We start from the raw sequence: 22118 nt of genomic DNA, 5'->3' as shown, positions 1-22118 counted from the left end.
TTTGGGAAAGTGTAAAACTCTTGTACCTTTTATGGGAAAAACAGAATTAATGTGATTTCCAAGGAAAGTATTTGACTCTTTATTCACACAATTGTTATAGCAGGATCATGTCCTTTGCCTATGGAGTGCTAGTTTAGTGTTTTATGCTTGGTCAGAACTTTACCATTTGTTTTTTATTCCTTTCACAGATATAAGGTGAAAAGATAAGAAATATAGGAAACAAATGAGGGAATTATAAAACAGAGAAATAAAATTTCTAATTGTTTGAATTGGAGAGAATTAAAATTATGAGGAATCTCCTCAGCGAGTTTTGGTCATCTCTAAATCTCTCTACTTTTAAAGAGATGCAAACGTGTGAGAGGAATTGTAAGTAACAGTGATTTAGAAGGGGAAATATGGAGAGACTAGAGATCAGTGGAAAATTTAGAGGGTAAAAAGGAAAGAAACGTAGGGAATTGGAGAGAAATTGTAGAATTAGGGAGAGAGAACCACAGAGAATCCATAAGTGGTAATCTCAAACGCTATTCCAGAATCTCAATAATTCTTAATCCAAAACCTTCTAAAAGAAATAACCCTTAAACATATTTATAGGCATAAGCCATAAAACTGTAAATATAACAAATTACATCCCTAATTAAGAAAAACAAAACCCTAAGGTGATTCTCCATCAAATGGTTTCTGTTCCTTTCTTTTCAGTTCTCTCCTAATTTTTCTATCCTAAGAAGAAATTTAACAGTTTCTATCCACTTCACTTCTTTCCATTTCTTTCATCCAAACATGATATTAGTTTCATTGAAGTAGTCAGTTCTTCACATTCAGCTGCAGTCTGCCAAAATCTCTGGTAACTATGAAATCTCATATAAGGTTTTTTAATCCTATATTATGCATTCTTAGGGAAGTTTGATTTCTAAAATTTTCATGATACTAATTTGTGCACTTCACTGGTTGTTAGTTTGCTACTTTTGTGCTACTTAAAATTTTACTTACTGTATTGCTATATTTAGATCTTTATACTAATGCACAATTCTATGCCTGTTTTTTGAAGTACGCATCTGTGATTCTTGGAGCATTGCTTCTTCCATTTTTTGTGAAACTTCTGTATTTCTAGGGAAACAGTATCCTGGCAGATTCTGGAACAGAGCAGCTAGAGTTTATTGCTTTATCTCAACGAATAAAAGATCCCAAATACCAGCAGAAGGTATTCCTTTTGGCATCTTGCTTAATAGTTTGATGTTATCACTAGGCATTGCTTTGCTTTCAGTTCTCATTTCCTGTTTAATCATGCCGTTGCATTTTCATATGTTCTACATAGTTTCCCCATGAAGATGGTAAAATTTACGTATAAACATAAGCTTTTTTTGTTTGCTTTTTGAAACTTAATAGCAGACCTAAATTTCAGGTGGAGAATGTCATCAAAGCAGTCCATAAAATCTTCCCTTCTGATGGTTTGCTCCCTATCTACATCAATCCTCATAGTGGAACAACAGCATACTCAACTATTACATTTGGTGCTATGGGTGATAGGTGCTAACTTTTTCTTCCATTAGGCTGTTATGTCCACATTGACTGTGATGAATTTTTTCGAGGCAATGATATCTTGGCTGTTCTAATTTGTTACTGTTAAAATACTAGTTTCAAGCACGTTGTACCAGGTGTAATTGGATGATGTGTTTATACTCTAGATTCAGAATCCTCATTCAGTTCAATTGCTAGAAGGATGGGCTGTTGGGATACTTCATATGGAACTTATTGAGGCTGGATATTGTGCTAAGATTTTGTAGTTTATCCTTGATTAAATATAAGTAATTTGTATTGTTCTGTTTATTTAGATGGTCCTTTGTGTGTGGTGACGTATCATAACAAACGCGTGCATAAGAATGTGGTAGAGGTGACTGAGAGTGGGACTGAAGAGTGCCAAATAATATGTTTGTTGAAGATAATAGGAAGTAGGAAGCTAGGTGCAGGATGGAAGCTAGGAGTAGGAAATAGGAAGCCGGAACTGGTAAATAGAGAGCAGGAAGCTTTTCAAAAAAAAAAAATTGAGAGTAGGGAGAAAAATTAGTAGCTTGGAGCTAGGATTTTAATTGCGAAGAGATGTTTGGAATTGGTGTGTGAGATAGAGAGCTTTATCTTGAAAATTTCTTTAACCAAAATCAATTTGAGATGCCAGCGCACTCTGGATTAAAGATGTTTCTAGGGTGACAAGTTGCTGTGAGTTTGTGATAAAAACGTAGAAAGTGGGGCTATATATGTTTAACAGAACACATCGGAGGCACTCATACTTTAGAGAAACCTTAATAATCCTTGTATCTGAGCCACCAAGCCAACTCTCTGCAGCATCTCCAAAAGACAAGAAATTAACCAAGGATCTTGCCAGCATTCCTGATATTGAACCCTTGTACATGTATTCCTCAATCTGCAAGAAGGCTTGGGAACAAGGTTAAATTTATTAATTTAAAATTGACGAAAAACAGGTATCTAGAATGTGCTGTTCGATTAAAAAATGAGACGTAATAGTGTTTGAATTGTTGGAATTCTATGGATGGGCATATACCATTGTGCTTATTAAATCTGAGTTTTTGATGGGTCCTTAGGGTTGTTACTTTGGTTACAAGGTATAGCTTCAGATTAAACTTTGTTGACTTTTGGAAGAAATTAAAATTAAGTTATATCTCCTGAGTTGGTTCTTTAGAGGGGATGAGGAACCCTTTTGCACCATTAGGGTATTCAGTGGCATGGTTTCAGAGTAAGGCATCTAACGGAGATGCTGTTGGCTGAGAGGCAGATTATCAAAAATTTAAGAAATAACATCTAGTCTGCCACCTAAGTTCTGTACAAGATATAATTCTACTTTATTTTTTTCATTCTGTAGCATTCTGAATGATAATTAGAATAAACACATGATTTTGCTCTTGGTGCAGTTTTTATGAATACCTACTGAAAGCTTGGATACAGGGAAACAAAACAGAAGCTGTAAAGCATTACAGGTAAGAAGCTTCAAGCAGCATTTATTATAATGTGGCAACCAGCATGGGTCCTTGCTGATAACTATACATTCTGTGTGATTTCTAAGAATTTGTGCATCTACCTAGCACATGGCATGCAGGGGGGTAGCCAATCATTATGTTCAAGTAATCTTATTGCTAATTTATGAACTGCAAGAGTGTAAACCACTACTCTGTTGCATTCTGTAGGTGTACACAATAGTTTATTGCCTAGTATGTCTGTAGCTACCATTCTACTACCTAGAACAGGATTAAATTTCAGAAAACTGATTGAATTAATTGTTCTTTTTTTACTGACATGTATATATTGCTGTCTTGATAACAAAATGAGTATTTTTAGGGTGAGCCTATTTCCAGACATGTTTTGGCTTCAATACAAATGTCAGTCATTATGTAAGTAGGCTAGCGAGACCAACATGCCAGTAAATGCAACTGATTTGAGTCAAAGAAGATAAAGTGTGCATGGAAATAGGGCTACCAGTGTATTTGGTATATGTCTGTGACCATTTTATGCATCTAGCTAGTGCATGGCATAAACGGTAGATGCAAATCTTTATTGAAGGTAATCATGTTACTCATATGAAATGCAAGATTTCAAATCACTAATCTCTTGAAATCTCAAGGGGTACAAAGCAGTTTATTGTCCTAGTATATCTATAGCTACTACCTAGAACAGGATTTAATCTTTGAAAAAACTGATTGAATCATTTGTTCTTCTATATAATGGCATAAATATATCGATGTAATGATTGTGACATGGGTACATATTATATATCTCTCTGACCATTTTCTATTGCCACTCTTGAAAATGCTTTGGTCTCTTTTGCTCATTTTCTTTGACATATGTAACAACATGATGTTTTTTAGTATTCCTAGTAAACATTTCAAGTGGAAGTAGAAAAGTTGTAGAAACTGTATCAAGTTCTTCTTTATCATCAACCTATTAGATTATTAAATTTATTTTGAGAATGTCTCTCTGTGGAACTCTGATGCTAACTAGACCAGCATAATGGATACTGGAAACAGGGATATGTGGGAGACATCAATGAAAGGTCTGCAAAGCTTGATTCGAAGATCAACACCATCCTCATTCACTTACATATGTGAGAAGACTGGAAATTCACTGTCTGACAAGGTAGTATCTAATAACTCAAGCATATTTTCTACTTGTTAATTGACTTTGTTTCTTTAAGTGGATCTTTTCTTCATGTATACAGATGGATGAATTAGCATGCTTTGCCCCTGGAATGTTGGCTTTAGGATCTTTTGGTTATGGTCCAGGCGAAGCTGAAAAATTCTTAGCACTTGCAGAAGAGGTATGATTGCACATACATGTATACAAGGCATATATATTACAAACACCTTTTTAAGGCTCACATGAAGCTTGCTGCAAAATCAGGCTTAAATGCTACTTGTTTAAATTGCAAATTCCTATGGATACTGCATGTAAAACTCTGAAAGTCATTTGATTGTGCAGATTATATGTTTAAGGGAGAAGCAATAAAAAACCAAAAGTATAAAGTATGTAGAGACAAAGTGCAAACAGAGTTATCTGAGAAATTTTTTTTTCCTTCAAAATCCTTAGTCATTCCAAATAATATGAGAATATAAAATGTATAAAAAATATTCTTATGTTGAAAAAAATGCATTTTGTACTTTAAAGAATTCTCCTAACCTGTCAGCCTTTCCATTGCTGCTTTGTCATTTATTTGTGTTGTAGTGCATTGCGTTCAATTTGCTTTAGATTTCTCTCTTTTTGTCACTATTTTATTTCTCCAAATGGATTTAGTTGTCCCAGTCCCCAAGGGTCTACTAGGCTTGCAAATTAGAAGCATTAAGAGTGTAGAAAAGTTCTTGTTATGAAAGGAAAAGAGATGTTTGTACTTGGTTATTTATCCTCGAAAATTTCTAATGGAGTAAATTAATGCTAATGGAGGCCTATGTTACATGGACTTGGGTATACATATGTGTTTTAAGTTGCGACTCACCTTCCAACCAAAATTTTGTACCTGTGGAGTTGGGTAGAAAGAGTTCAAAATGGATACATTTTGTAGTAACATTATAAAAATAGTATATGAAAATTGAAATTCCAAAGCTGATATGGCATTTAGATTTTTTTCTTTTGAAATGTTGTATCATGGCAATTTCATATGTGAGGTTAAGAAATATAATAATTGATATCATGCAGAGCAAAGTGAAATATTGTATCATGCAATTTAAGAAAACTAAATTTGGTCTAAAGCACCTATCACTTATCTTGTTAGTGACCCTTTATTTTGTAAAAAGATCAAGATATATAATGAATTAATAATTCAAAATATTTCAACCAAAAAAAAAAAAAGAAAGAAATTGAACAAACCCATACATAAAGAATCTCCTGCCCACCCATTCTAGTATCTTCTCATCTTTATCTTTTGTTTGAGCTTTCTCTTTCTCATTCACTTTGTCTTTCACTATTCTCTTGCTCTCGTCTTCCTCTCCATTGTCTTTGACTCTATCTCTAAATTTTCTCTTTGCATGATGACTCAGCCGCCATTGCCAAGCTCTAAACCACTATCTATAATTTACTTAAATAGCAAACAATGAGAATCTGAGCGTAGACCATCAATATGATAATAGCAAAAGTTTTTTCCATCTCCAAACCACCCATCAAAGCAATCATCTATCTCTTTCTTGTCATTTATTTTTATTTGTGTTTGATTTGCCTGTGGAGAAAAAGCTGAGTCTGTATTTCTGCCGCGGCGTGGGACATATATATCATGTTTGTATCTGTGCCATGTTGTGTCAACAGGAGTACGGTGGCCTAAAGTGCTGAGTCCATGTAACTGAGATAGAGGTCTATGTTTGAGTTTGACAGGTCTAGGATAGTAGTAATAGCTTTATTTGGTAGTAGTTGTACCATTTAGCTGTTTATATAGGTAAAAATCAAGGATTTAGCTTATGGAAGGGCATAATAACCTAAATGTAATCTCTAGCTGAATATTTATTTCAACTTTTGCCAAAAAACTTTGCATCTAATGGTACCAATGCTGGCATATTTGGTAGTAGTTGTAAAATTTGGCAATTTTAATGAACAAAAGCATAGGATGCAACTTATGGAAGGTCGTAATAAAGAAATTAATAACTTTACATAATAAACAAAACTAAGTTAATCTTTTTCCCTTAGATTTTAATGAAAGGTCTTGTCTACAAATGGTATGGACTGAAATTCATTAAAAAAGTTTTGATGTATGGTAGTGCTACACTTCTGCGTAGTTTTATTGGTAAAATCCATCAAGTTTCTATTAGCAACAGTATTAGAGAATGATAGTTTTTTGGGTCTCTTCAAGGCCTTTAGATATGAGATACAATAGTTTTTGGGCCTCCACGAGGCCTTCTGATACAAGATAGGTGATACAATAAGGATATGGTAAGACCATGATTTTTAAAAGGTGTTAAATGCCTCGAGGACTTTAATTTTGATCAAATGTTCCATGTTGGATATGATTTTCATTTTGATTCAGTTAAGGATTTATATTATTGAAATTAATTCAAAGGAAAATTGTTTATGAAATGTGTTAGATTCATTAAGTCTAGCCACATGGTTAAAGAAGTGACAGATAGCACAATGTGGCATTCAAACTAAGCCATGTTCCATTACTTTTAGTTTTGAACTTTTCCTTTCTTTCTCCTTTTTCAGAAAATTTTTTCTCTCTTGCCTCTCACCCTTGTCTTACTACTGTCACCCTCCCTTTGCTCCCTAGCCTCTTTTGGCCAGCAACAAGCTTGCCAACAGTTACTAGTCAACCTAAAATTCCCCCTTTTCATTTCCATTCGTTCTCTGACCCTAAAATCCCCATAGCTGCGACCACTTTGTTCATCACCACCAGCTCGAATGGTAGAGCATGGCCCAACCCGACTTCATGCTGTGATGTACACATGAACACCCAACAAGAGCACTAAAATTTCATGGAAGCCAGGAACAGCAGAAACATTTTAGACAGAGAAAGATAGGAAAGGAAAGTGGATGGCTGTTGACAGGCCTGTCAGTGGGCAAAAGAGGCTGCTTATGTTGGTGGTAAGGGAAGAGTGGGAAGGTGACTGAAGGAGAAAAGAAGAGAGGTAGAGAGAGAATATTCTGGAAAGAGAAAAAAAGAAAGGAAAGAAGTAAGAAAAATTTAAGAAATGATGCTTTAGCTATGTTAGACTGCCAAGTCATGTGCCATCTTTTACTTCTTTAGCCACATGGATCTAACATATTTTACTAAAAAGTTTCCTTGACTGAATCAGTTTTAGCAATATAACTGCTTAATTGAACCAAATTGAAAGTCATGTTTCTTTGAACATTTAATCAAAGTTCTGATCAAGGTATTTAGCCTAAAAAATTAATCTACAATAAACAAGGACATGCTGATAAATAAAATGCTTTTACTTGTACTGATCGCCCCATACATTGTTAACTGCTCTATAATTCCTAGTTCATTATGAACCGGCTTTACAAGCAATTCTCATATTTGGGAGTTTAAAACTTATGCGATAACTTTTAAATCATCTCTCCTTCCTTTCCTCAATTGGGATCTTACCCCCATTCTCCTTGATGCACTCATTTCTTATATTGTTATCTTCACATTCTTTTTTTTTTTTTTTGCTTTTTCACTAATACATATCCGTTGTAGCATCCTCATCTTAGCTAAATTAGTTTTTGCACATCTTGATACTTGTCTGCTCAAAATTTAGAAAATGCAATATATGTTCAAAATTATTTATACTTTGACTAAAGCAAAAAATTTTAAATATTTTATCCCTTAAAAGAATAATGCTGGGATGTGGAAGTGATAGACGTTTTCAAGGGCATTTGTTCAAATGCTCTCCCCTACCGCCTGATTTTTTGGTCTATTAGTCCTCTGTAAAATGATCTTCATTTGAGAACCATTTTGTTACTTTTTGCAGAAGAGGAATAGCCAAAAGGAATTTACATTTATGTTTAGTGCATCTTCTAATTCTTTCTTGCCTATTAAGTACTCCAGAATGCATGATCTTTTGGACCCTTATATTGTGATGTGTTAAGAGAGAATGCTTCCTGTTGTATCACAATCACTTCTATCATTGCTTAAAGATGCATTTAATTTGCTTTTGTTGTCTAGAGGGAACATTATGACAGAATTAGTGGTCTTAGATTAGCAAACAATTCATCAATTTTTTCTGTTTTTTCATTTGACTTTGCTTCTTCTGCAAAGAAGAAATTGAATTGCTATAGGATTGGAGATGGTTGTAATTTCTTATGCAATTGTCATATCATGTCTGTTTAAATTTCATCTTCTTTTTTTCACATTACTGGACCATCTTGATAAAAACATATCTTGAAGACGATGCCACCATTGGTGCTTCCAGAAGTGTTACATAAGATGCTTTTTTCATATGTAAATGGCATATAAGTTAAAGTAGAGTCCAGTTTGATAAATAGATATATAGTCTTTTGTTTAGGAGAAAATTATGGCTGCTTGGGCTACTAATTCTCTTTTAGTCCCCTCTGGACTGAATCCTCTGACAATTTTGATGTAGCTTGCCTGGACTTGCTATAATTTCTATCAGTCAACACCCACAAAATTGGCTGGGGAGAACTATTTCTTTCGCACTGGACAGGTTTGATGCATTCCTCCAGCTATTGTATTGATAATTGTTGTCTTCATATCTCTGCTTGATAATTGATATTTCTTGATATCTAAGAAATTGTAGGACATGACTGTTGGTACATCATGGAATATTTTGAGGCCTGAGACCATTGAGTCGCTCTTCTACCTCTGGCGTCTTACTGGAAATAAAACATACCAAGAATGGGGTTGGAATATCTTCCAAGCATTTGAAAGAAACTCCCGTATAGAGACTGGGTATGTCGGGCTTAAAGATGTAAGCATTTAGCAAAATCTTTTGTGAATGATATCTTTGGTTATGGATTTCTTATTCTTTGATCTGAGTTTCTTTTTTCGTACATATCCTGATAGGAGTCCAAAATTGCTAACAATGGTTTCTTCTCCAGTTGGCCTTTCCTTTTGATGTCTCAATATATCAATATTTTGCAGTTAAACATACTCTTGCCATTCTTTTTCAGGTGAATACAGGTGTCAAGGACAATATGATGCAAAGTTTTTTCCTTGCGGAGACGCTCAAGTATCTGTATCTCCTGTTCTCACCTCCATCTGTCATCCCCCTTGATGAATGGGTTTTTAATACAGAATCTCATCCTCTGAAAATTGTGGCACGAAGTTCTGATGAAAAGAAGTAGCTGTTTAAGTCAATGCTGAAAAGAGGGTTCACGGGGTCTGATTAGCCCCTTGGCAAATACTTAAGAGTTCAGTTATTCCCCCCATCTGCCCCGCTTTAAGCTTGAACCACCTCAACTAATTGTAGGAGTAGCGACCAAAGGTGTGCTCCATCTGCAAATTGATGTTATGTCTGTCTATCAGTTTTGATGGGGCCAGTATTTGACATAGAATTGTAGTAGATTAGTGCATGTGCTGATTAGTATTTCCTGCATAATAGATTTGAGAAATGTGCAGGAACATATCAAGATGAGAATTGATATGACTCAAGTAAAAAAGAAACAATGTATTGTAGTGTAGTCGGAAGTCAAAATACTTGGGGGTTTAGGTAATCACATATATCCCATTGAGATAGGAGTGCAATTATATGATTGGTATTCAGTATTGGAGAATGTAGGTTAGGTAGATAAGGCTTCATATTCTGGCTTTGCAGAAATGGGAACTATTGAGATCAAAAGATGATATTATACTGTATATTCTACATGACTTGTTGTAAGGAGGATGATTTATTTGTTGGCAGCTGCCACGTATCTTTATCTGGCATTAGAAGCTGAAAAGGATCTTAGAGAATAAATTTCAGCAACAACTGTTACATTGGGCTTGGATTTAAGATTGGGATAGGTGTTTTTGAATGATATGGTGTTGTATTCTAGTAACATGGAAAAAAAAGGCCTATTCTCATATGTCCATCAGTTGTTGACAAAATTCTCCTAATAAAAGCATAAAATCATGTCTCCTTTAAATGTTTTTGTTTACTTTAAATGCATTTGATGTTTTAGTTTACTAAATCCAATTTTTCTATTAAATAAGCGATTTTTTTACTCAAATTTTGAAGACAAAAGGTGTTATGAAACTTGTATTTCAGGGGAAAGATTTGGATTTTGGATTTTAAAACCAAATATATATTGGGAATGGTTTGTTATCAGGATTCACTTCAGTTGATGAATTTTAGAATGGTTAGGGTTAATGAAATGAGATATATAAACTTACTCAAATTATATAGCTAAAGATCTGATAAGTAGATTTCTTTTCTTTACGCATATTTGGAGATTTATTGGACTTGTAAAATCTCTAAATTAAAATCTCAAATTTTAATCAGAACAATTGTGTAATAATCATTTCGACATTGTTTTCGTTTTCTGTTTCTGTATTTAGCATTTTTTAAAACATTAACCAAAAATATGTTTACACAACATGTTTCCATTCAAAAAAAAAAAAAAGATTAAAAGCAAAATTTACATAATTGTGGGAAGCAAGAGTTTTTTTTTTTAGTGCGTACGGAAACAATGTTTTGGTTTCTGACGTTAATAGCAAGTGAATAATGTCTATGTACAAAATAATATGATGTTATGTTTTCATGATATATAAAAATTATAAATAAAATTAATTATTTTATAAATTAAATACCTCAAAATTAACAAATAATTTTACTTTAATACAAAATTTTTGGAAAAAATATATAGGCATATTGAATATGGATTACATGAAAATATTAAATTTTAACATTACAATATTATTTAATTTTAAAATTATATAATATTCTTTAATATATTAGATATAATTCAAAAAATACCGTTTAATTTTAATATTATATTAATTAACGATAATGAAATATTTTTTCATTATATATATCATTAATATAACTAAAATTGTATCATCTATTATTATTAAATAATTTAATATTATTTATTAACTAAATATTAATGGTATTATTTTATATCATTGTCAATATAATTTTACAGCTGCAAAATTTTTTATTATTAATTAAGTGAATATTTAATATCTCATTATTAATAATATTGTATAATGGTATTATTAGAATATTTTATGTTTTATGAAATAATTTAATATTATTAAAAGTTATACAAAATAATACCATTGAATATAATTTAAATAATAAATTTATCATGTAATGAAATTCAGCATAAATAATTTGAAGTAACATTACTTAATGTTTTACATAATATTTTCTAACCATATTATTGAATATTTTATTTAATTATAAAATGGTTAATTAGTAATATACAATATTGCTATTAGATAGTATTAAATAATATTTTGATTTTAAAAAAGCACTGTAAACTTTTAATTAAATTAATATACATGATATGGATGGGTTACATGAATAAAACATGAAAATTAATTGGATTAACAAAATATATATGAAAGGGTGTAAAACTCAATCGCCATTATGTTAGTATAACATTGGGCAATGTATATAAATAGAAGAGGGGTAAATATTAAGTAGGCTCTTGTGGAGAATAAAGGTTATGAAGAGACCTTGGTAGGTATAGAGGCCCACATAAAAGTGATAGTAAGTCTTTTAGATAATCAATATTTATCTATTTAATTGCAGTGGCAATGAGGACCAGAACTTGTTGCTTTCATTCCAATTGAAAGGGGGCCAGGGTAAACAGTAAAACCCGGCCGGGAGGCAGAAAGAAAGAATAAAGGAGAAGATTTTACAAGGTGAAGCAAAGGGACATTCCTTCAACCCTACCAAGAAAAAACACAAAGAGAAAAGGAAAGGCAGAAACAAAGTTAAAGGCAGCCCTAGCTATTCCACCACATCAGCTGCAATGATGACACTGAGAGTGGTGGGTCTCAATGCTGAATTGCTTACTACGTACTGCTACTATTCGTAAATAAAAATGAGCAAGTTAAAGCCATATTCCCATGCAAAATAGAAAAGATAAGAAAAGCAGAGTGTAAAGAAAAAAAATAAAATAAACCCTGGATGATGAAAAGTGATTGTAGAATCTAGTACTATCTCTTTGAGAGTTGATGGGTTTTTGCACTGGCAAAGAGAATCCGTGTTGGGAGCTTGAAAAAGGTGAGCCAGCAAAGAGAAAAGTTGTTTTGTTTTGTGTCAGTGGATAGGGCATGCTTCTACTGAGCTTGTTGCTTTCAAAGTTGATATACATTGGGGTGCTTTCCTTTTGGCGTTTTCCCACATACTTTTTTTATTCCGGGGCCAGGCTTATTCCCATGTCCATGGCCATTCTACCCTTTCCTTTCTCTTATTTTTCATTTTTGGTGTTTTTCTCTCCTTGTATATAACAAAATAAACACTCAAATCAATAAACAAAACCCCTTTTTCTGTCATGTTAAAGTTGAAAGACACAAAATATATGTGAGATACGAAAAAGAGCTTTCCTTGATTCGATCCCTCAATCCAATGACTTTAAATAAAATGAATAAAAGGATCCATAAAAGATGCAAAAGGTTGAAGATACTTTGACTGTAACAGTGGCTGTGTGTACACTTTACAACTTTTTGTCTTAAATTGGAATGTGACTTCCAAAGCCCTTTGCTTGCCTCAAAGTCATTGCCTTGCTCTTTTTTCACTCTCCAACATTCTTTCCCACATCTTTCTAATCTCATGCCACAATCTATCAAACACCCTTTTCCCCCCCCCCCCCCCCCCCCTCCCACACTTATATTTCTCAAATTTCTCACCTATCACACGTAATCCCAACAATTGGTATTAATCTGGGAAGTTACTACCATAGGTTTAGCTTTTTGAGTTTGAACAAAATTTCAAGGTGTATAGCATGAACATCATTCTTGCTAGTTATATAGTACAATAATTCTTGATGGATTGAATGTTGTTTGCAATGAATCTCTATGTTCTTTCTTTCTTTTTTCACTCAGCAGTCAATCTCTATATCTAAATGACAACTTGGACAAGTTTTTAGAATCACTCAACAACCATAGGAAATGACGAGCACATTAAACATCTTAGAGATTTATTTGTCCCCGCTCATTCCCCATTCTTGTAGCATTACATAAAAATTTTTATTACTAAATGTCACATTTTTTATAGTAATGCCGAAAATTAAAAGAAATTGTTTATAATTTTATTATATAGAAGAGAGAGGATTTTGAACACAACTTTTTATTGTAAGGGACAATTGGAATACAATGAACCTTACCATCAAGGATGGATTCAAATTTTATACTCATTTGGAGGCAAATTAATTTATTATATATTTTTAATAACTTTACATAAAAAGTTTACAACAAAAACACAATTACATTAAGACTCATTATGGAATATTCTTCATAATACCATATATAAGAAAGGAATTTATACAAAATGAAGAAAATGATAAAAAAGAGAGGAGTCCTTTTTCCATGTAAAAATAGCCATTTCTACACTTTTTTTTCAACATTTTCCATTGTTTAAAAATATTTTAGAATTTTTTTATAATGGAAGAGTTTTAAAGGAATATATATATTGCTAAGTTCTAAGTTCTATGCATTTTTGGTTTTCTCTTCATAGAATATTTATCCATTATAGTCAATAAGTTTTAGATTTTATCGTTTCTGAAAAAATATAAAGACAAATTAAAAAATTGGGAGATTTAATTTATTATGAACCACGAATCTCAACATATAAGAATAGCTAAGTCCATATAAATAACTCAACCTTTGTTGAGATGTATCAAAGAACAAAGGCTAAGTTAGAATGGTTAATCAATTAATCAATGAAGTTAGTCGATTTCATCACAGGAACTAGAGTAATCATGGAAAGAAAAGAAACCCGCTTGGATATCAAGTTAATCGATGAACCCAGTGTAAATTGAAAATGTAAAAGCTCAGGACAGTCTATTAAAATAGTAAGGTTATGTGACCATAATGAAGCACATTATGTCAAGTTAACTAAAGGAGTACTTGAATCAACTAGAGTTGAAAGTACAAGCAACTAAATTGTCCAGCATCATTCCAAAATTTGAATGTGTCAAGGAAGAATGTCAAGAATAATCCTTTAGAATATTCGAAACCATAATCAAGTTGACCATGCCCGAGCTGATGATCATAGACATAACAAGTTGGATAATCAAGGACTGCAAATCCTGTGTAATGGAAACCTGCACCAATTTTGATAGCTCCAACGTCTAAATTCTAAGAGTACTGTAAGTTTCACTTTATCCTTGAGAAGGGTATCACTTGTAGGATTTGTAAGTGAAGTCATTTGTGCTTGAGGTATGTCACCTTGTAAAACTTAGTGAAAGTTGATTTTTAAAGTCATCTATAAATGTTGTCAAGGTAGTGGATGTAGGTTAAGAAGCCCAAATCACCATAAACAGTTTTGCATCATCCACTTTCTTTATCTTTTGTGAACTTGGTGACTCATTCCTTTGTTGATTTATCCATATCATTCTTCATCCGTTCTCCTTGTGTCCTTAAAAGCTTTAACTATTAAACAAGTTTTTTCATCTCTCTCTCTAACATCGCCCTTGGGACCCCACTATCCCCTACTTAAAACTTGATTAAGCAAGCACACAAGCAGCTTGAGTTGAGCATTGATCATACTACTAAAACTCAACTAAACTTATTTCTTGAGTATGGCTTGAATTGATTATGAAGAAGTGGAGTTTGATATTAATCAATTCACAACTGAGTAATTTATGAGTGAGTTGACTCACGAACGCTTTCAACTTGAAGCCAATCTTAATTACCTTATCTTACAACATATAATAATTGGGTCCTTTGGACTTATTTGACATTTCAAAAGATTTAAGGGAAATAAACGTCCTATTATATCATTTTCATCGGCAGATATGATTTTCTTTTTCAGCATGGAGAAGTAGTGCAGCCTGATTTGGATGCCAAAAGGAAGTATGTTGGCGCAGCAAGTAAAGCCTTAGTTGGAAGAAGAAGCCTCATTCCATTTACAAAACCCAGCAGGCACAATATCTGAGGGAAGTGTCTATGTAAACCCATCTTCAACTTTGAAGGGTCTATTTTGAACCCAACACCTTACACCAGTGTCCAGTGGCAGAGACAATTAAGGACGTTTTGTTGTTTTGCAGCTCAGTCGCAGTCTCAGTCTCACAGGGATGGTACAAAATACAATAGGGCTTTGGTTAGTTTTTGTAACTTTGCACCCTAGCCATACCAATCTTGGATTTTTATGTGTTTATTTTTCTGACTCTGCCAGAGTTGTCTAAGAGGATAGTAGCCACTTTTCCATCAATTATCAGCTCATTTCTGAGCTTCTTTGTTTTTCTGTTGTCCATCAATTATGATCTCCAGGAATATATCCGGACATTCCTGACCTTCTTAATAATTTATGTTAGAATTTAGTAATTGAGAGAGTAATGAAACTTTCCCTATTATCGCACAACATAATATTAACCCTTTTCCATTACCTTTTTTGTTGGAATTAATCCTATAAAAAGCAGCAAAACGGATTCATTTCCATTGGGATTAGCGAACAAAGAGAGTGGCAGTCATGATGGGTTAGGTTGTCAAATGTTTGTTTGTTGCTTTTGCATGCAAACAATGCCAGAAAGAAAGGAGAATATACTTTCACAACCATTTCTTTTTCTGTTATCTTTCACGTTCTTTGGTTTCTGCTACCCCTCTTTTGTCACTCTCTTAGATTTCAGTAGCAATAAAGCTTTTTCCTTTGGTTTTGTTTTTCCCCTTTACTCCCTTTTTTGTTGCCCATGGATGGTTTTCTAATAACTTTGCATTTAATTTATGTTCCAGTTGGCCAGCTAAATTGATCCTTAATTATGTTTGAATTAAGGTAATTCATTTGTGAGCATGTGACAATCTTATTTAAAAGTTTTATGACATATGTACAGGATAATATTTCCTTGAAAGGTAATTGCCCATGTTTAAGAAAAATCTCCAAAATTTCTTTGGGAAAAAGAAAGTAAGGGTCACTTACAGGGAAATTTATATATGTATAATATACTTTTTCACCAAAGGAATCAGTGCATGATTTGCAGAGTTATTAGGGTCACATTTTGCTTTGGAATCCGTTTTGCATGGAAGCACAATAATTGCAGCATTACATCAGAAATTAAAGGTGCAGTTCCATCATCAAAAATGAAGAAAGATGGAAGAGGAGTTTATTGTATAGCCCCACACAAAAGTATTATGCATTGGTTATCAATTTGACTGCGGCCAGGAGGGAATCACTATTTATCTTTCTTTTTCTTTTATACTCACAAATTTGATCCTTCTATATATGGGTGAGCAACAAATGTGATATCTAATTTTCAGGATTCATAACCAAAATTTTTACATGTCTTTGCTATCAAAACAAATGTCCAAAATGTCTTTACATGAATATATATATATATATATATTATACTTTCAATTCCTTTTCATTATTTTATATCGCAATGTATAATAATATACATATGTACATACATATGTACAAAATAAATGAGTTGAGGAATAGTGTGGATTGGGAGTTCTTGGATTTCACTATGGATAAGTTGAGTTTTGGAGAAAAATGGTAGGGTAGATTAGAGAATGTACCTCTACAACCTCGGCTTTAGTTCTTGTTAAAGGGGTCCCTATTGAACCATTTAGAATGAAAAGAGTGTTAAGACAAAGTTGTCCTCTTTTACCCTTCCTATTTAATATGGTCACAAAGGTGTTTAGTGTGTTGACATGCAAGGCGGAGGTGATTGCGATTTGCAATGGGATAAGTATTATGGGGAGAACCTTGTGGTCTCTCATTTGTAGTATGCGAACAACACACTTATTTTTTGCAAACCGGATTTAGATGAGCTCTTAAATGCTCAAAAAATTCTTAGAGTTGTCAAGGCTTAAAATAAATTTCCAAAAAAGTAGCTTGATAGGTGTAGGTGTGGATAGGGTTTCTGTGGAGAGTTGGGCTGCTAGTATAGGTTGTAAGGTGGGAGAGCATTTGTCGTTGTTTCTTAGGCTTCCCCTTAGTGCTAACTAACAATCATGTAAGATATGGAAATCGGTGGTGGAAAGATTTGAGGCTAAACTAGCAGGTTGGAAGGCAAAAGCTTTATCTCTAGGTGGTAGGATTACATTGTTTTGGTCTATCTTTTCTAGCCTCCCTATTTTTTTCATGTCTTTCTTTAAAATGCCCATCACTGTGAAAAAAGAAATTAATAAGATTGAGAGAAGGTTCTTGTGGTGTGGCTCAAACGCAAAAGGGAAAATTCACTTTGTTGATTTGGGAAGTGTGTGTAAATATAGAGATAATAGTGGGGTGGGAATTGTGGATCTTGAGGTTAAAAATTGTGCACCTCTTAATAAATGGATTTAGAGATTCGATAAGGAGAAAGATAGTTTATGGAGGAAGGAGTTGTGAGTAAAAATGGAAGAGACCTTTGAAACCTTCTCTTTGTGAACCATAATAGTAAGAAGTGCTCCAAAATCTGGTTTACCATCATTAATCCCCTATCCTTGACTAACAAATTATTTTTACAAGTGACTTCAAATGTTGGGTTTATTGTAGGTGATGGTGCTAGTCTTTGGTTTTGGACTGACGGGTTGGTTGATGGGCGAAATCTCCAAATGATGGTGTTAAGGATGAATAACCTTGCTATCAATAGAGAGCGCAGAATCAAGGACTATGGAAGGTGTCGAAATGATGATTGGCAGTGGGACATTAAATTGAAGAGGGAACCTCTAGTTTAGGAACAAGAATAATGGTTGTTGCTTATGGAAATCATCAAGGACTACCATAACAACAAGCATTTAGAGCATGAAATTATATGGAAACCTACCCTGAGTTGAAAGAATAGCTTGAAATCATTTTATAATCTAACTTCGGCAGGTGAAGGCTAGAATAGCAGAGCGTAGGAGCTAGTCTAGGCTAATTTGCCTCCCTTTAGAGTGGAAGCATTTAGTTGGCAACTCTTTCATGGATGTATTGCAATTAATGGTGAGTTGATATGAAGTGGTTTGCTAAGTGAAGCATCGAGTTTGTGTTGTATTTGTAACAAGGAAATGGAAACAGTTTATCATCTATTTGTCTCTTGCGATAATGTATGGAGATTATGGGCATGCTGGTGTAGGTTATGCAGCATTGAATGGACTTCCTCAGTTGACATGAAAGTGTTTCTCCTATCATGGAATGAGGTGGTTATTAAAAGGGGGATATGAATTTATGGAAGATGAGTTTCTTTGCCATTGTTTGGTCGATTTGGCTATTTTGTAATGAGATGGTGTTTAGGGGAAAGTGTTGGAATCCTAGTCAATTGTTAGATATCATCAAGTTGAGGGTTGAAACATGGCTAATGTAAAGTAGCTAGCTATGTATAGTTCAGTTTTTAACGTTTTTAATTTCCTTAATATTTCGGGGAAAGTTTATGATGTTAAAAGGGGAAGACAAAGAGTTGAGTGGATAAGGCCAAACACAGGATAGTTTAAATTCAATGTGGATGAGGCCATAAAAGGCAGCCCAAGGGGACAAGCATTAAGGGAGTTCTTAGGGATTTTAAAAGTGATGTCAAAATTGTTTTCTGAAAGTCCATAGGTCTTGTAAATTCAAGTTTGGTGGAACTTATGGCTATTAAAGAGGCCATTTTGATTTTTTCTGTTTAAAGATGAAACCACTCTGTCAAACTAGTGATCAAAAGTGACTATGTTAATGTAATTAAGTGGAGTAGGCACCCTCAAATAGCACCTTGGTGTTTAAGAAAAGTTTTTTTGCATATGGAAAAGCTAGGCAAACAGATAGTTAATTAGGAGATTTAACATACTCTTAGAAAAGCCAACCAATTTGCTGATGGTCTTGCAAAGGATGGTATTGAAAGGAGGATTAGTCTACTATTTGTTATTGGTTTCCGGTTGGTGAGATCTTTCATACACATGTTTTGAAATTCAAGCTTTATCAATTTAGTTGTATGAGTTTTAAGTGTGCTTGAATAATTCTTGAAATTATTGAACTTTCACACACTTGTTTTTGAAATGACGACAAGCTTGATTGATTTAGTTGTATAAGGATGAAACTTGCTTGAATAAGTTTTATGATCTTTCTAATGTTCACTTTTGAGATGTCGAAGTGAAAGATAGGTTCACAAAGGTGAGGAGTTTAAAGAATAACGAGAAAGAATGAGAACCAATAGCCCAAAAAATAAGAATCAAATCATTCCAAGCTTGTAAAAATTGATTCTCCATAAAGCAATCATCGATTCTAAGTAAAGAAGAGCCAACAAGTAAAAGCGGTCTAAGAGAATGTGAGAAAAGAAGCCAAGGATGTGGATTTTCTCAAGTTTGAGCTTGAATGATCGATTTTAGAACAAAAGAGGTCGATTCCAAGGTGTACATGAACCTTATATAGCTACTATACATGTCAAAGGAAGGATCGATTCTTGCAAGTTGGAATACTTAGACAAGCTTGTGGAAGCTCAAGAATTGATTCCCAATGGTTACAAGGTCGATTCCTACAAGTTAGAATTTCAAAAAAATTACTAGAATTCCAAGAATCGACACTTGGGATTCAAAAATTCAATGCTTGCAAGTTTGTGTAGAAAAATAAGCACAGAATCGATTCCTAGAGAGGTAGATATTGATTCTTAAAGCTCTAAATAGAAAAGTCAGAAACTCTGAGAAAAGGAAAAAGATGAGAAGAAAGGATAAGAATGTAATGTCAAAAATCAAATTCAAATTCAAATTTTGGCGATTGACTACAATGAAGAACTGGCACTTGATAAAGAAGAATAGATTCTCAGACAAGAAGAATTGATACCTTAGGAGTGAAGAATTAATTCTCATAAAAGAAAAAACTTCAGATTTGAAGTGAAATAAGAAGAATCGATTTTTGGAAAGGCAAGAATTGATTCTCAGAACAAAAAGAATCAATATCTCAAGAATGAAAAATCAATTCTCAAAAAGAAAAAAGTTCCAGGCCAAGAAAAATTGATATTTAAAGAATGAATAATCGATTCTCAGGCTCCAAAAATAATCATTAGACATGAGAAAGACAAGAAAAACTGCTAGTTTCTCCACCAAGTCATCCCTAATGGTTATAAAATATTTTCAAGTATAAAAGGGACTTCTTCAACACATTTTAGGCAAGAGAAGAGTTAAGAAAAAGATCATTTGATCAAGAAATGAGATAAAGAAGAAGAGGAAAAAAAGAGAAAAACTAAGCAAAAACAAGCCATTCATATATTTCAAAAAAATCTTGTGAGATACCATGTGCTTCAAATTTTTTATGCTTTCACTCATATCTTCTGTAATCATTCTTTAGCTTTACCAAACTTTTCCTTCATGTACTTACTAAGCAAAACTCACCTTTTAGAGGTGTCATTTGCTTTGGGCTTGTAAAGAGAAAATTTAAGCCTTAACTTTTGAAAGGCAGTATTGTAAAAGTTTTGCTTGATCCTTGAAAAAGTTGAAGTTATGTTTGCTCCTTCAAAAGGCATATAAGTTCTGCTTGATCCTTGAAAAGATTGAGGTTATGCTTGATCTGTGAAAAGGCATGGGTTGTGCTTGCTTCCATAAAAAGGCAGTGTGTGAGTTTGTGCTCTATCCTCTTGAAAAGGTAGTGCATAAAGGTTATGCTTAAACCTTTAAAAGGTAGGTTTTATAGTGGATTGCAAACTCCTTGGTGAGCTAAAGGAAAGGATGTAAGCACCTATGGAGAGGGTTGTTGTTGAATTTTTTGAGCAAGTGTACGCATTGCAATAAGTAATATAGAGGTAAATAGAGTGTTGAATACCACAGGGAATTGCGCCAACTTAAGCTAAGTCCTAAAATTGTAGCAAACTAGATTTATCCAAGTAATCAAGATTAAAAGGCTAATTTTGTCTCACAAATTTTAGTTTTAGTTTGCTGGTCCTAAAATTGTACTAATAAACTAAAACTAAAATTTGTGAGACAAAATTTACTAGAAAAACTATAGATTTAAAAGCCCTAGAATTATGATATCTTTCAACACTTCATCTGAATCTTTTTTCTCTCCCTAAACTTTTTTCAAAGGATTGAGTTGCTAACCTCAAATCTCAAATTATTTATGAGTCTCTGTTGAGGTGTTCACAAAAATATCATTAAGTTTGCACTTGATTAATTTATTATATGTCTGTATAAATTCAATTGAAGACAGATTCATTAAGTTTGTGCTCTAATATTGGCTACATGCGACACATAGGTATATGTCTATCTTATATGTAAATCAAATCACTTAATTACTAAGTGAATTTGAACGCATGCTATTCCATTCAAAGCCTAATCTAAACTCTTGTTGTCAAGTTATATTTAGATATCCAAATCAATCTAATTGCTGATCAAGCAATTAGAAGCATTAAACACAAAATTGAAATAAACAACTCATATTCGATTGAAAATAAGTAAAAGAGAGATAAAGTGTTCAAATTCTATGTTGAGTTCAATTATAATCCTAGAAAAAGTAAATTAGTTCATAATATTAATTGAAAACATCATTCAAGGAAAATTAACCATTACTCTAAGTCAAAGAAAGTAAGACAAAAATAAAAGTAGAGAGAGAAACTAAGAATTTGAAGATTTTGAATCTCAAATCTTCCTTGAATTCTTTTGCTTTTTTGCTTTGCTTTTGGCTCTTTTTCTTTAGAATAGTTGCTCTTTATCTTTTCTTGAAAACTTCTGAAAAAGAGTATTTAAATACTCCTAAAAAAAGGTATTTGAAATCACGCTTGGGTGTCGTGACCTTCCCCATTGGGCATGCGGTGCCTTACTCTCATGTCAATGTATGTGATGTCTTTTGTTATGTTGTCTCTGATGCACTACTTCATCTTGTGATGCGATTTTCTCCTTTTTATGGTCTGAATTAGGAAAAGTGATAAACATAGAAGTTGTAGCCCCAGTCTTTTTCCTTCTAATGGTTTAAGAATAATATCAATTGGATATCTGTAGTGAAAGTTATGCTCAACATATTACTGCATGTACAAATGAAGCTATTATCATACTTGCACGTATTATCACCAAATGAGGCATTTTCATAAAATTTCCTACAAAAGCAATAAAAGAGATTAGCAAAAACTAAACTTAAAGTAATTTAAAGCAATATGACATAAAATTTAATTAAAATAACTTAAAC

The 22118-nt window shown here is 33.2% G+C and overlaps 1 protein-coding gene across 1 annotated transcript; it reads left to right on the top strand.

Annotated features, from left to right (window-relative positions):
• The first annotated feature begins 1016 nt into the window (after positions 1 to 1016).
• On the top strand, positions 1017 to 9823 carry LOC110410468 (mannosyl-oligosaccharide 1,2-alpha-mannosidase MNS1-like). The gene is made up of 9 exons (XM_089782545.1): positions 1017 to 1034; positions 1109 to 1198; positions 1400 to 1524; positions 2922 to 2987; positions 4032 to 4140; positions 4223 to 4321; positions 8547 to 8627; positions 8721 to 8891; positions 9094 to 9823. The coding sequence occupies exons 1-9, from the start codon at positions 1017 to 1019 to the stop codon at positions 9265 to 9267; spliced, it is 933 nt and encodes a 310-aa protein (XP_089638671.1). The 3' UTR covers positions 9268 to 9823.
• The last annotated feature ends 12295 nt before the right edge of the window (positions 9824 to 22118 follow it).

This window comes from Theobroma umbraticum, unplaced genomic scaffold (assembly GCF_002168275.2).
Source record: "Theobroma umbraticum cultivar Fairchild unplaced genomic scaffold, ASM216827v3 scaffold_56.0, whole genome shotgun sequence".
In the NCBI taxonomy this organism is placed as follows: Eukaryota; Viridiplantae; Streptophyta; class Magnoliopsida; order Malvales; family Malvaceae; genus Theobroma; species Theobroma umbraticum.
This window is presented reverse-complemented; position numbering and strand designations above follow the sequence as displayed.

Excerpts from the sequence above, each read along its gene's own strand:
- LOC110410468 (XM_089782545.1), top strand. Across the intron at positions 1,199-1,399 it reads ATCCCAAATACCAGCAGAAG|GTGGAGAATGTCATCAAAGC; the intron begins GTATTCCTTTTG and ends CCTAAATTTCAG. Across the intron at positions 4,141-4,222 it reads GAAATTCACTGTCTGACAAG|ATGGATGAATTAGCATGCTT; the intron begins GTAGTATCTAAT and ends TCATGTATACAG.